The sequence below is a fragment of the Mesoplodon mirus genome, assembly GCF_964341445.2.
Source record: "Mesoplodon mirus genome assembly, chromosome: 19".
NCBI classification, from domain to species: domain Eukaryota; kingdom Metazoa; phylum Chordata; class Mammalia; order Artiodactyla; family Ziphiidae; genus Mesoplodon; species Mesoplodon mirus.
In genome coordinates, this window is record NC_138995.1 from 55,710,743 (window position 1) to 55,723,834 (window position 13,092).

General features: G+C 52.6%; 1 protein-coding gene across 1 annotated transcript in view; it reads left to right on the top strand.

The window, feature by feature from the left end:
- The first annotated feature begins 3,352 nt into the window (after positions 1 to 3,352).
- RELB (RELB proto-oncogene, NF-kB subunit) overlaps positions 3,353 to 13,092 on the top strand; it is a 29,785-nt gene continuing 20,045 nt past the window's right edge. The window contains exons 1-3 of the mRNA XM_082607471.1: positions 3,353 to 3,613; positions 4,617 to 4,664; positions 9,776 to 10,122. Coding sequence (XP_082463597.1) covers positions 3,559 to 3,613; positions 4,617 to 4,664; positions 9,776 to 10,122 — 450 coding nt within the window. The 5' untranslated portion in view covers positions 3,353 to 3,558. The remainder of the gene's footprint in view (positions 3,614 to 4,616; positions 4,665 to 9,775; positions 10,123 to 13,092) is intronic.

Below are 13,092 nucleotides of genomic sequence, written 5' to 3' on the forward strand. Positions count from 1 at the left end.
GACGTGCAGGCTCAGCGGCCATGGCTCACGGGCCCAGCCGCTCCGCGGCATGTGGGATCTTCCCGGATCAGGGCACGAACCCGTGTCCCCTGCATCAGCAGGCGGACTCTCAACCACTGTGCCACCAGGGAAGCCCGGCAGGAGGATTCTTAACCACTGACCAACCAGGGAAGTCCCCAGCAGCCAGAACTTTCTGAAGCACAAACCTGACCCTGCCCGTTCTTTGTTCAGAAACTACCATGGCTCCCCAGTACCCTTGGGAGAAGAGCCCAGGCTGCTAACTGTGGTGAACGATACCTTGGGGGGAGGGGACTTACTAACTCCTACAGCCTCATCTCTCTTGCTCTAACTAGCTGTGACCGCTTACCTCCTGGCACCCTTCCCTAAACTGAGACACACCTCCAGGCACGCAACTCTTCACCTTGCCCTATGCATCCTCCAGGTTGTAGCTCCATGGTTCCTCCTCCAGGAAACCCTTCCTGACCACCTCCTTTGGGACACTGCCCCCACCCACCAGCTCCCTGGGTTCCCACATCCCAGCCCTGCCCGCTGTGGGTCATCACTACCTGGAAACAGGTCTCTCTCCACTGGACTGAGCCCTGTGAGGACAGAGCCAGAGCTGTCTTGGTCACTGCTGTGTCCACAGCACAAGAGGAGTCGCTTTGGCATCATTTGCTGAGTGCACGTTTGCACAATCCTGACTTTCACAGACACAGGCACACAGCCAGAAGTGTGGACCTTGATGTGGTCTGCATTAAGACATCTGTGGAGAGACTGACATACAGTCAACAAATGTTCCCTGAGCCCCTCCCTTGGACATTGCTTTGAGCTGGGGGTTCTGTGTACACAGCAGGGATCAAGACAGCCCCAGGCCTGCCCTCATGGGGCTCAGAGCCCCACAGAAATCCCGAACGCTGAGGATTTCTGATGTGTCCTTTCAGCCGTTGACCCAACAAACAGTTGTGAGGCCTGACATTTCAAGGGGCAGAGGGGAATCAGGTAGGCTCCTACCCCTACACCTAGGAGCCACTATTCAACACTTCTTATCATGAGCCAAGCTCTAGTCTAAGTGCTGCATGTGGTTTGTTTCCTTAAATTTAATATTATCCATCTCCACTACTTCCCCAGCTGTCACTCCACTCCAGCCTCCTTGCGGTTTGTTCCTTTAACATGCCATGCATGTTCCCACCTCAGGGCCTTTGCACTTGCTGTTCCCTGTGCCTTTAACACTCTTCCCTAGATATCCACATGGATCCTTCACCGTCTCAGCTGTCTGCTCAGATGTCACCTTAGACCCTCCCTAAACTTCCTAACCCAAATATTACCCTTCAAACTCAAGCCGTGTATCCTGCTTTAATCTTCTGTAAGACTGCCATCACCATCAGACATATATTTGCTTATCTCTTTTCCATCTGTCTCCCCCACTTGGATTTCAGTTCCACGATGGCAGGGGCTTTTGTCTATTGTGTTGTGTGCTGTGTCCCCAGCTTTTGGAGCAGTGCCTGGTACTGTTACCCTGTGTGCAATGACTCTAAGTCAGATGTTCACAAGAGCAGATGAGAAAACTGAAACCCAGAGAAATTAAGTAATGTGTCCGAAGTCTCACAAAGTAATGTGACATAAAGTGCTAGAACAGCGCCTAGCATATGGAAGAGGTCTATACAAGTGTCAACTATTATTAGTATTTAATCCTCACAACCATCCTATCACACCCATTTTACAGATGAGGAAACAGAGGCTTCAAGAGATGAAGTCAGTTTCCTGAGGTCTCCTAGTAAGTGGCAGACCTAGGATTTGAACTTAGGCAGCCTGATTCTGAACCTTCAAATCATAGCGTTTCTGGCAATGCCCTTGTCATATGCAGAATACAGCCTGCAGGCCAAAACCAGCATTTTCCAGTTTTTCTGTAATTTTTACATGTTTTAAGTGGTTGGAAAAAATCTCAAGAAGAATATTTTGTTTCACATGAAAGTTATACAAAATACAACTTTCAGTGCCCATAAAATAATGTTTTATTGGAGCTCAGTCATGCTCATTGTTTCTGTATGGTCCTTGGCAGATTTTGTGCTATGGCAGAGTTGAGTTTTGAGACTGGCTGGCCCTCAAAGCCTAAAGCAGAGCATATTTGCTATCTGGCCCTTTGCAGAAAAAGTCTGCTCCATATTTTGCATTATAGCAGTAGTTCTCCAACTTGAGCTTGCATCATATCACCTGAAGGGCTGGGCCACAGCCTTGAGAACTGCTGTAGACTAGTCTGCCTCCTACGAGCAGGTGCCAGGGCTGGCTTGGTGAGCGCTGTGCCTGAGTACCCAGTGCAGGCTCTGGCACACAGCAGGTGCTCAATAAATGTATGTCGACTGAATCCGTGAGTCCATGTAGGCCATGAAGAGTAGAGACGGAACACTCAAACTTTTCACAGGGAGACAAAGGACATCAAACCTTTGTTCTGTGTCTGAGGGTGCCCGGCATCCAAGTTGGGACCTAATGTCATCCCATCTTTCTTAGGAATAGGCCGAGAAATGTGATCTAACCAAATGGCTGCCCCTCTTTGAGCCTCAGTCTCCTCCTCTCTGCAATAATTCCAATTCTATTACCTTCCTCTGATGCTGGTGCAAGGTGTGAGGTATCTGTGAGGCCCCCAGGTAAGCCGAGGGGTCAGGCACTCAGCTCAATATGTATCCTGGGGGCTACGCTGTTACCATTCCTGGACTAAGTTACTGAGCCTTTGAGCTGAAAGTGCTACGGGCTATTAGGAAACTTGGAGGAGCTGTGGGGAGGAATAAAACATCCATCCATTCACTTAGTAAAAACTTATTGGGCACCTACTGTTTTTCAGGTGCTGTTCTGGGTGCTGGGGATACAGCAAGGAACAAAACAGACAAGTCCTACAGCTGACATCCTCGCTTTAAACTTTTACGTATGATCACTCCCGATTTACTCAGGTTAAGGAACTGAGCTGTAGAGAGACCATGGAGGTTTCGAAAAGATTATCATCATTGGCAGCTATGGAGCTCTGGTAAGCTCCTGATCCCAAAGCTTCCCTTCGAGCCAGAGAAACAACAGGTCAAGTCCGGTTGGCAGACCTGGGGTGGGCAGGTCTCGGTCTTCTTACTTGCTCCATGGGTAGGTTGTGAGTGGCCCCAAGCAGGACTCAGTGGTCTCAACCAGAGAAATGGGCATCGTCGCCGGCCGGGCCCCTCCTGTGCCCCCGGCCTCCTCTTCCCGGCCGGCCCCGCCCCCGAGGCCACGTGACGCGTGGGGGTTTTCCCGTTTCCCTGGCGTGACGTAACGACAGGGTGCAGGCCAATGAGCGCGCAGGCCGGCGGCGCCGGGGAATTCCGCCGCCCCGCCCCCGCCCGCCGCCCGCCCGGCCCGGCCCGGCGCCCCCCGCAGCCCCGGGCGCCGCGCGTCCAGCCCGGCCTGCGGCCCCAGCCCCTGCGTCGCTCTCCCGACCCGCGATCGTCCGCCGGACCGTGCCACCTGGCCGCTCGGCCTGCCCGCGTGTGTGTGTTTTGGTCTGGGCTGGCCTCCGGGCCGTCAGTCCCCACTGGTTGGGCCATGCCGAGTCGCCGCGTCGCCAGATCGTCCGCTGCGCCGGAGCTGGGGGCCTTGGGTAAGCGGGGCCGGGGTTCAGGAGAGGAGTCTGGGGCGGGACTGGAGATGCGGGAGGCCTGGGGTCCTGGAGTGGTCTGGGGGTTCCTACAGGAGTCTTAGGGGTTTTGCGGGGAGAGTGTGAGGGTTCCGGGGACACTATATCAAAGGGAAGGAAGGAGGCAGAGGATGGTGACCGGGTCCGGTCCAAGGTAAGAGAGAGACGTCCCACTAGAGAGTGAGAAGGGGGCGGGGCCTGACCCTGAGGCAAAGAAGGGGGCGGGGCCCGACTACGAGAGGGGAGGGGCAGAGCCTGACTCGGAGAAGGAGCAGCGGGAGCTGCTCCTGAGGGACTGGGCGTGGCCAGACACAGAGAGGGAGAAAAAGGAGAGGCCTCGCCCACAAAAGGGGGCGGGGCCTGGCCCTGAGTGCGAGAAGAGGGCGGGACCTAACTCAAAGAAGGAAGCAAGGTCTCACCTACTCAGAGTAAGGGGCGGGGCTTAAGGGAGATACGGGGGCGGGGCCGTACTCGGAGAGGGAGAAGAGGCGGGCCCGACTCTGGCAGAGAGAAGGGGGAGGGCCTGCTCTGAAAAAAAGAGGGCGGGGTCTGACTCAGAGAAGAAAGAGGAGGTGGGGCTTGCCTCTGGAGAGAAGTGGCAGGGTCTGAGGGAGAAGGGGACGGGCCTGACACTGGAAAAGTGAAGAGGTAGGGTCTGACCCTGAAATAAGGAAGAGGGTGGGGGCTTTCCTAACTGAGGCTGAGAAGAGCTCCTCCAGGCCCTTCTCAGCCTTCTTAAGGGAGAGAAGCAGCAGGGCCTGAGTGTGATGAAGGGTGGGGTGACTGACAGAAACTAGGGAACCTGTCCATGAGTTAAGGAAGGAAGGCCGGACCATGCGGGCTATAAGGGTGAGGGGCATGCTCCAAAGGGGCGGGGCCAGGAGAGGAACGGGGTGGGGCTTGGGAGATTCTCTGGTTCTCCCGCCGTATTTCCATCACCTCCTGAGACATGCCTCCCTCCCTGCAGGGGCCGCGGACCTCTCCTCGCTCTCGCTCGCCGTTTCCAGGACCACGGGTGAGCAGCCCTCCACAGTTCCTGCCCATCTGCACGCTCAGGATGGGGCAGGGGGAATCCTGTGGAGGTGGCATTGTGTACGCCTCTGTCTGGGGGTTTTGCGGAGGTCTACCTCAGCTTTCCTCAGCCTGTATCCCTCCCTGCCCGTTGAGATGGGGTCCCCAGATGCCCCTACCTCCCGGGTGATAGGGCAAGTAAAACTAACCACTCTAAGAGAGTCCTCTTTAGAGATTCACTAGGGTAGTTCAGAGCGTAATAATTACATACTGGTGCCACCACCCCTTCACTGTAAGTCACTTCCCTTCTCTGGGCCTCAGTTTTTCTCATCTGTAGGATGGGCATAATATCAATGCCTCAGAGGGACCGAGAGGATTCAATGAGCTGATACAGCTAAACAGTATCAGTATTAAAGCAATAACAGTATTAAAGCAGTGTCTGGCACACAGTTAAGGGTCACCCAGAGAACTGTTAAAACAGTTTTGGGCCCCACCTCCAGAGTTTCTGATTCAGTAGCTCCAGGATGGGCTCTAAGAGTTTGCATTTCTAGCAACTTCCCAAGAGATGCTGAGAACCAGTAGTCTATAAGGCCCCTCATCCTGTGCCATCCAAAATTCAGTGCTGCCCAAGGAAATGCAGAAGCATGGCCAAAGGGTGACATCATCTCTCATAAATGTGCTGGAATTTGGAGGGCAGGGATTGAGTCCTGCCACCAGGAAAACTCAGTAGCCCCAGTAGGCTGGGTCTGAACCTCTCTCTGGAGGTAAAATCTTGGGATGGACCCCAGAAGTGCTGGCGTGGCTGTGGAGGAGGCCCTGCGGGTTCTCTAAGAGGTTTGTGAGTTTGGGAGATAGTGAAAGGTGGGAGATGGCATTGGGAACAGGTACTGCCAAGCACTGGTTCTGGGCAAGAACAAGGTTGAGACTTTTCTGACCCAAGACCTAGATCTTTGGTTTCTTTCAATTGAGAGTAATTTCTGACGTTATCCATTCAACAGATATTTACTGAGTTCCAGGTGCATACCTGGCCCTGTGCTGGGCAGTGCTGAGCACTCAGCAGTGACCAAGACAGCCCTGGCTCCGCCCTCACAGGGTTCCCTACCTAGATGTGGAAGCAGATATGTACACAATGAATTAAATGTAGGATTATAAAATGTGATAAAGGCCCTAAACAAATCTTGGGATCAGTGACACCTAAATAGCATGGTGGGGATGGGAGAACGACTGAGATAGAGTGGGAGGGAAATTTTCCCTCATTTTGATGGGCCAAACACATACTGGGCCCTGGGTATATGGTGGGGATGGGGCAGATGTGTTTCCTACTCTCTGGTGTTCACAGTCTACAGGAGACAGATATGAATCACTCTAATGTACAGTCATGTCAAATCCTAGCCAGTGCCATGAAAATGATAAAACCAAGGCACCTAACTGTGAGTGACTGGAGTGGGGGTTCTGGGGGCTATCTTGGATAAAGTAGTCAGGGAAGACCCATCTAGGAGGTGACATTTGACCAGGGACCTGAAAATGGAGGAGGAGACATGCAAAGATCTGAAGGAAGAGCATTCTGGTAGAGACCAGCCTGTGCAAAGGCCCTGAGGCATGAAAGACAGCTGCTCAAGTGTGGCCCATCCTGGTTGGCCCTGAATGGTGGCAAGTTTGTGTGCGAGTTTGGGAGGGGGGCAGGTTGTTATTTGAGCTGAGTCCTGAATAAAGAGAAGAAGTCCCTAACATTTCCTGGCTGAAAGAGGATTTTAGATAATAATAATAATGGCTAAGTTTTATGGAGGGCCTGAAGTGGTCGGACCCTGTGCTAAGCAATTTCTGAGTGTGCTTCTAAATCCTCATGTTAATGCCTGAGATATATCAAACCTTTTTATAGAGAAGGAGGCTCAGAGAGGTTAGGAAACTTTCCCAAGGCAACACAGCCAGAAGGGACAGCCGGGATTCAAACTAACATCTGTGTGACTCCACACCCCGTGCTCTGAAACCATGTCTTCCAACCTCCCCATTTTATAGACAGACAATCTGAGGCCTAGAGAGGGGAAGCCACTTACCCACATCCATAAAATAATGTCTCCCAACACCTTACCCAACAGCAGCCAGCATTTATGTATCGTCTACTGTTATGGCAGTACTAAGTGCTTCCCGTATATTAAACAGCCCAACCAGACAAGCATTATTATTGTGTCCATTTTATAGATGAAGAAACCAAGGCACAAAAAGAGTTTAAGTAATGGGCTCAAGGCCACATGGCTAGCAAGGAACAGAGCCAAGATTTGAACTGAGGCAGTACAAAGCTTCAGCCACAGCTGCCCGGGCCTCAGTTTCCCCTCGCAGCCTGGGCGCTCCTTGAGGGCTCAGACAAAGTCTAACTCATCTTTGGATCCCCAGGTCATCCAGCACGGATGCCTGAGAAGGTGTTTCCAAGTTGAAGTGACTTGAAATTGGCCCTGCCAGTGATCTGTAGCGTGTCCCTTCCTCTCTCCCAGCCTCAGTGTCCCCATCTACCAAGTGGGGATGTCTTCCCCACCCTGGTGACTTCACAGATCACATGAGATAAGCGGGGCAGGAAGTCTGCTTTCCAGGGAGCAAAGGTCTGGCTGCTGGGAGCCACTCCCCGAGAGTGGAGGAGGAGGACAGGTCTGGCAGCGGTGCAGCTTGGCAACGATTCAGTGGCCAGCGGCCAGTGCAGGCAACCCTGGATGGGGCATCTGGCCCCGGTCTGCCCTCCCTTGCTGTGTGACCCCACAGCCTTGCTTGCTCTCTCTGGACTCCACTTTTCCTGTCTGTGGAATCATGGGAGGTTGGTTTCCATCCTCCACGGTCCCTTCCAGGGCTGAGCTTTCCTGAAGGGCTTCCCCAGCATTGCTGTCATTCCCCCCTCAGGAAGTAGGGGCAAATCCTGGATACCAGCTGGGTACTGCTGGGGACTGGCATGGGATGCAGAGGGAGGTGTTTGCCTAGAAGTGAAGGATCAGCCTTCCTGGATCTTCAGACACCAGAAAGTGATCTCCCGGCGTCTAGGGTGGGCTTTAGGGAGGGGTCCACCCCCACATTTTGTTTAAAATCTTGGGCATCCATTTTTTCCCCTGGTGATGAGACCCTTGGCTTTTCCTTAGATTCTCAACACTGCTTCATAATCCCTGGTCTAAAGTTTTTTTGGGGGAGGCATTTGAGGCCTGACCCTGGGACCCCAACATTGGGAGCTGAAGGGAGCGTAGGCCAGGAGGGAGAGATGGGGGTTAGGGCTTAACATCCCAGGGAGTCAGAGCCCAGGATTTCCCAGGATGGAGGAAGGGGGAAGGGCTCTGGGAGGGGATGGGGTTGGGGAATCTGTCTTAAAAGATGAAAGTCTTGACCACTTCCTGGACCTCACCTTTCTCTTTCTCTTCCTTCCACAGATGAATTGGGTGAGTATCACAGGGCAGTTCTGGGGGGAGGCTGGGGAGTCCAAGTGCTCACAGAGAGGGATCTTGGCCTTCCTTGTTGGGGAGGAGGTCACAGTGTGACTTCTGGGACTGCTGGGGGATTTTAACAGAGTCATGTGCTCCCAGGGTACTTAGCAATGTTTGACACTTAGTTAAGATTCGGCATATGCCAGCTGTCTTTAATATTAGTTACTGTTACTACAACTATTGTTCATTCATTCGATGAGTTGTATTGAGCACCTGCTGCATGCCAGGCACTGTCCTAGGCACCGGGGATTCAGCCACGAACCAAAGTCCCTGCTCTCTTGGAACTGATACTCTAGTGGCAGAGACAGGAGGAAAAGGAATAAAGAACAAAATAACGTTAGGGCTTCCCTGGTGGCGCAGTAGTTGAGAGTCTGCCTGCCAATGCAGGGGACACGGGTTCGTGCCCCAGTCCAGGAAGATCCCACATACCGCGGAGCGGCTGGGCCCGTGAGCCATGGCCACTGAGCCTGCGCGTCTGGAGCCTGTGCTCCGCAACAGGAGAGGCCACAACAGTGAGAGGCCCGCGTACCGCAAAAAAATAAAATAAAATAAAGTTAGATTGGGCTAAGGAAATAAACAGCAAGAGGCCTGGGGAAAACACATTAGATTGGGCCTTTCTGAAGAGGTGGGCTGAGACCGGAAGGATGAGAAGGAGCCAGCATGGGTTGAATCGGGGGAAGCGTGGAACAGGCAGATGGAGGAGCCAGTCCAGTGCCCTGAAGAGGGAGGGCCGGGCTTGGTGGGTGCAAGCGACAGAAAAGAGACCAGAGCATGATGAGAGGGGGCAGCGGGAGGCAAGAAGCCCAGGACAGAGGGGGCCCGTCCACAGAAGGCTCAGTGGCCAAGGTCGGGGGTGTGGGTTTTGTCTTTGTCCTGTTTTCCTGAGATGAGTGGAGTTTGGGGAGAGTTTTATATGGGAAAGGTGTTGACTTTGACTCTTAGGGAGATGGGAGCCACTGGAGGCTTCTGTTCAGAAGGGGACAGGGTCTGACATCAGATCCCTCTGGCTGTGTTTGGCAGATAGACTGGAAGAGGCGAGGTGGGGAACAGGAGCAGTGGTTCAGACGGAAAATGATGGAGGGTGGCCAGGGAGGAAGCAGTGGGGGTGGGGAGAGGTGGTGGGACCGTAAACGTATATTTGAGGGAGAGGCAGGAGAAGTTCATGGATTGGACATAGTAGATGTGTGATCCTAAGCAGCTGATAAAGATGTACATCCTTACAGCTTGAGCACCGTGGATGGTGGCGCTGCTTTCTGAGATGGGAACGGCTCGGGCAGAGCACCTGTTATGCTCGTTGTTATTAAATGGGGCAAGATGGAGGCAGGGGTACCTGTGACTCGATCCGGGTGAGAGGTGATGGAGGCGTGGGTTCAGGAGCTGTTTCGGAGGCGTGTGGACAGGAGGGTGCAGGAGAAGGAGAAACCAGGCCGACCCCTGGGGTTTGGGGCTTCAAGAACTGGGGGACGCCACGCGTCTGTTTCCAAGAAGGAGGGCAGGGGCTTTTCTGTGTTCGGAGCTGACGCCCCTGCCCTTGGCCCACGAGAAATATGTCTTGAAGAAATGCACGGACGGGAAAAGGCGAGAGCAGCACAAGTCTGGGGGTAAAAAAAGCCTTTTCTTTGACAATCAGCGTCATCCCTAGGTTTTGCTTCTCCCGCAGAGATCATCGACGAGTACATCAAGGAGAATGGCTTCGGCCTGGAGGGGGCGCAGCCGGGCCCGGGCGAGGGGCTGCCGCGCCTGGTGTCCCGCGGGGCGGCCTCCCTAAGCACCGTCACCCTGGGCACCGCGGCGCCCCCGCCCCCGGCCACGCCGCCGCCCTGGGGCTGTCCCCTGGGCCGGCTGGTGACCCCGGCTCCGGGCCCTGGGCCGCGGCCGCACCTCGTCATCACCGAGCAGCCCAAGCAGCGCGGCATGCGCTTCCGCTACGAGTGCGAGGGCCGCTCGGCCGGCAGCATCCTCGGGGAGAGCAGCACAGAGGCCAGCAAGACGCTGCCCGCCATCGAGGTGGGCACCAGGGGCGGGGGCGGCACCGGGGGCGGTGGGACTCGCGTGTCCCCCGCCCTGGAGATTCATATGCATGTATTTCATTATTCATGTATTTTATGGTGGTTCTTATTATTGCTGTTGCTATTGTTGGAGCGGATGATACCACTGTCGCTTGACCTTAAATTTAAAGGGCATTCAGAGAAAGGCCTTCTTCCCGGCAATTTGACAGTATTGGTCAAAATGATCATTGGTAGCCTCCCGGTTCACCAGTGAGGCCTTAAAAATCAGAGTATCTGGATTCGAATCCAGGTACTGCCTTGGGCAGGTTACTCGGTCCCTCTGTGCCTCCTCCTCTACAAAATGGGATAATACGGACTTCCCTGGCTGTCCCGTGGTTGGGACTCCACGCTTACACTGCTGGGGACCCGGGTTCGATCCCTGGTTGGGGAACTAGGATCCTGCAGGCCCTGTGGCGTGGCCAAAAAAATTTAAAAAAACTGAATAATAATAATAACCAAGCACCTGGGGTTGTTGGGAGGAGTAAATGAGTTACTTATACACGCCAAGCACCTCCAACATGGTGAGTGCTCAATTGAGATAGCTTCTAGTATCGCCAGTATAATTATTATTATCATTTTACTCTTAGGCCAGGCCATTCCACTTCTAGGAGCTTATCATGTAGATATGCCTGCATCTGGGTGAAAGGGGGACGTACAAGGTTCTCCCTTGCAGCCTTGTTTGTATAGAGAAGAATTGGAAGTTTCTGTGTTAATCATCAGGGGACTGGTGAAATAATCGATACATCTACCGATTGCAATCCTATTCAGCAGGGACAAATATATCTGTGTAAGTGTGCAGATAAATATAAATGCATACAGTTAATACAGAAAAAATTTTAAATGCAGCCATCCCTTAAGTACTGATGTGGAAGTATCTATCTCCAAGATATATTAATTTTGTTTAAATTGAGGTGCAGAATTTTGTGGGTATTATACAGTTGACCCTTGAACGACATGGGTTTGAACTGGGTGGGTCCGCTTAAACGGGGATTTTTTTCAACAGTAAATACGATCCCCAGTTGTTGGAATCCCCCCAGGCGGAACTGCAGAAACACGGATACTGAGGACCAGCTATAAGTTATAGGTGGATTTCCCACTGCAGGCAGGGTCGGTGCCCCGGTGCTCCCTCCCCCCTCCCTACATTTTTGAAGGTAAACTGTACTACCGTGTGTGTCAAAAAGAGGGGAAAATAAGATTTTCAATTTGTATTTGGTAGTATTTGCATACAGAAACTCTGGAAAGGAAAACAAATACAGGTGAATTCTTTTTTGGAGGCAGTGCTGAATAGATAAGGTACAGACAAGATTTTCAACTATACCCGTCTTTATTTTATTTTTTATTTTATTTTTGACTGTGTTGGGGGGTTGGGTCTTCGTTGCTGCGCGGGCTTTCTCTAGTTGCAGCGAGCGGGGGCTGCTCTTCATTGCAGTGCGTGGGCTTCTCGTTGCGGTGGCTTCTCTTGTTGCAGAGCCCAGGCTCCAGTAGTTGTGGAGCTTGGGCTTAGGTGCTCCACGGCATGTGGGATCTTCCTGGACCAGGGCTCAAACCCGTGTCCCCTGCATTGGCAGGGGGATTCTTAACCGCTGTGCCACCAGGGAAGCCCTTTATTTTGTTTTAAAATTTTGAATCATATGACATGGATCAAAACGTTCAAAAATATGAGGGGGCATGTTAAATTAACATAATTTAAATTAAAATGAGCAAAAGTCCCCCACTCCTGCCTCCAGGTTCCCCCCCTCCCCACCCAGAGGTAACCATTGTTATCAATATCTCATGGAGCCTTTCAGGAGTATTTTATGATTAATGATTATACAGGCAAATATATATATACGTATATACTCCCCTTTTGTACATAAAGGGGAGCGTGCGTGCGCGTGTGTATATAAAATGTGTGGGAATTTTTGTTTTTTGGGTTTTTTTGGCCGTGCCACGCAGCTTGCGGGATCTTATTTCCCCAACCAGGAATCGAACCCAGGCCAGTGGAAACATGGAGTTCTAACCACTGGACCACCAGATTCCCTTCCAGAAGTTATTTGAGTGACACACATGAAGGAAATAATAGATGAACCGAGTCGTTCTCTACAGCCCTGCTTGTAATAGCGGGAAACAGGAAACAACGAAAATGTCCACCAATAGGAGACTTGCACAATATATTATCCTATATCCACACGGCGGGATGAGATGGTAAAGAGAATAAGACAGCTTCAGTCATGCTGATGTGAGCTCAGCTCCAAGATATATTCTTAAGTTAAAAAAAAAAACACATTTTAGGACTTCCCTGACGGTCCAGTGGTTAAGACTCCACGCTTCCACTGCAGGGGACACGGGTTCGATTCCAGGTGGGGGAACTAAGATCCTGAAAGCTGTGTGGCGTGGCCAAAAAAACCCCACACAACTTCTGGAAGTGGGATTGCCCGTCAAAGATGATTTGACGGCTGTTGCCAAATTGCCCTGCCCTGGGGGCTGCATGCATGACTGTGTCTCCCAGTGATGTCTGAGAGGCCTGGTTCCTGTGCCTCTCCAATACAGAGACTTCATGTGTTTCTGGACCTTTGCCCAAGTGCCCATGGACCCTGAATTATGCGCTCACCATCCCCCCAGCCCTGGATCCCGGGCTCATCTGATCCCTGACCTCCAGCTTCCTCCCTGGTGACCAGCTCTCAGTCTCCTCCAGATTTCCCCCTACAAGACCGCCAGAGGGGTGCTGTTAAATTACACATCTGCTCCTCTCCCCTGTTCAGAATCCTCCTTTGGCTCCCTAGCACCCTCAGGAGGAAACCCAAGATCCTCCCTGAGCCTCTAAGACCTTTCATGGTCTGGCTCCCGCTGCCCATTCCCATCTAGCCCTCCTCACTCACCACCATCCAGCCACCAGCCCTTTGCCTGTGCCATTCCTCCTGCCTGGAGTGCTTCCCACCTGTAGCCTGCT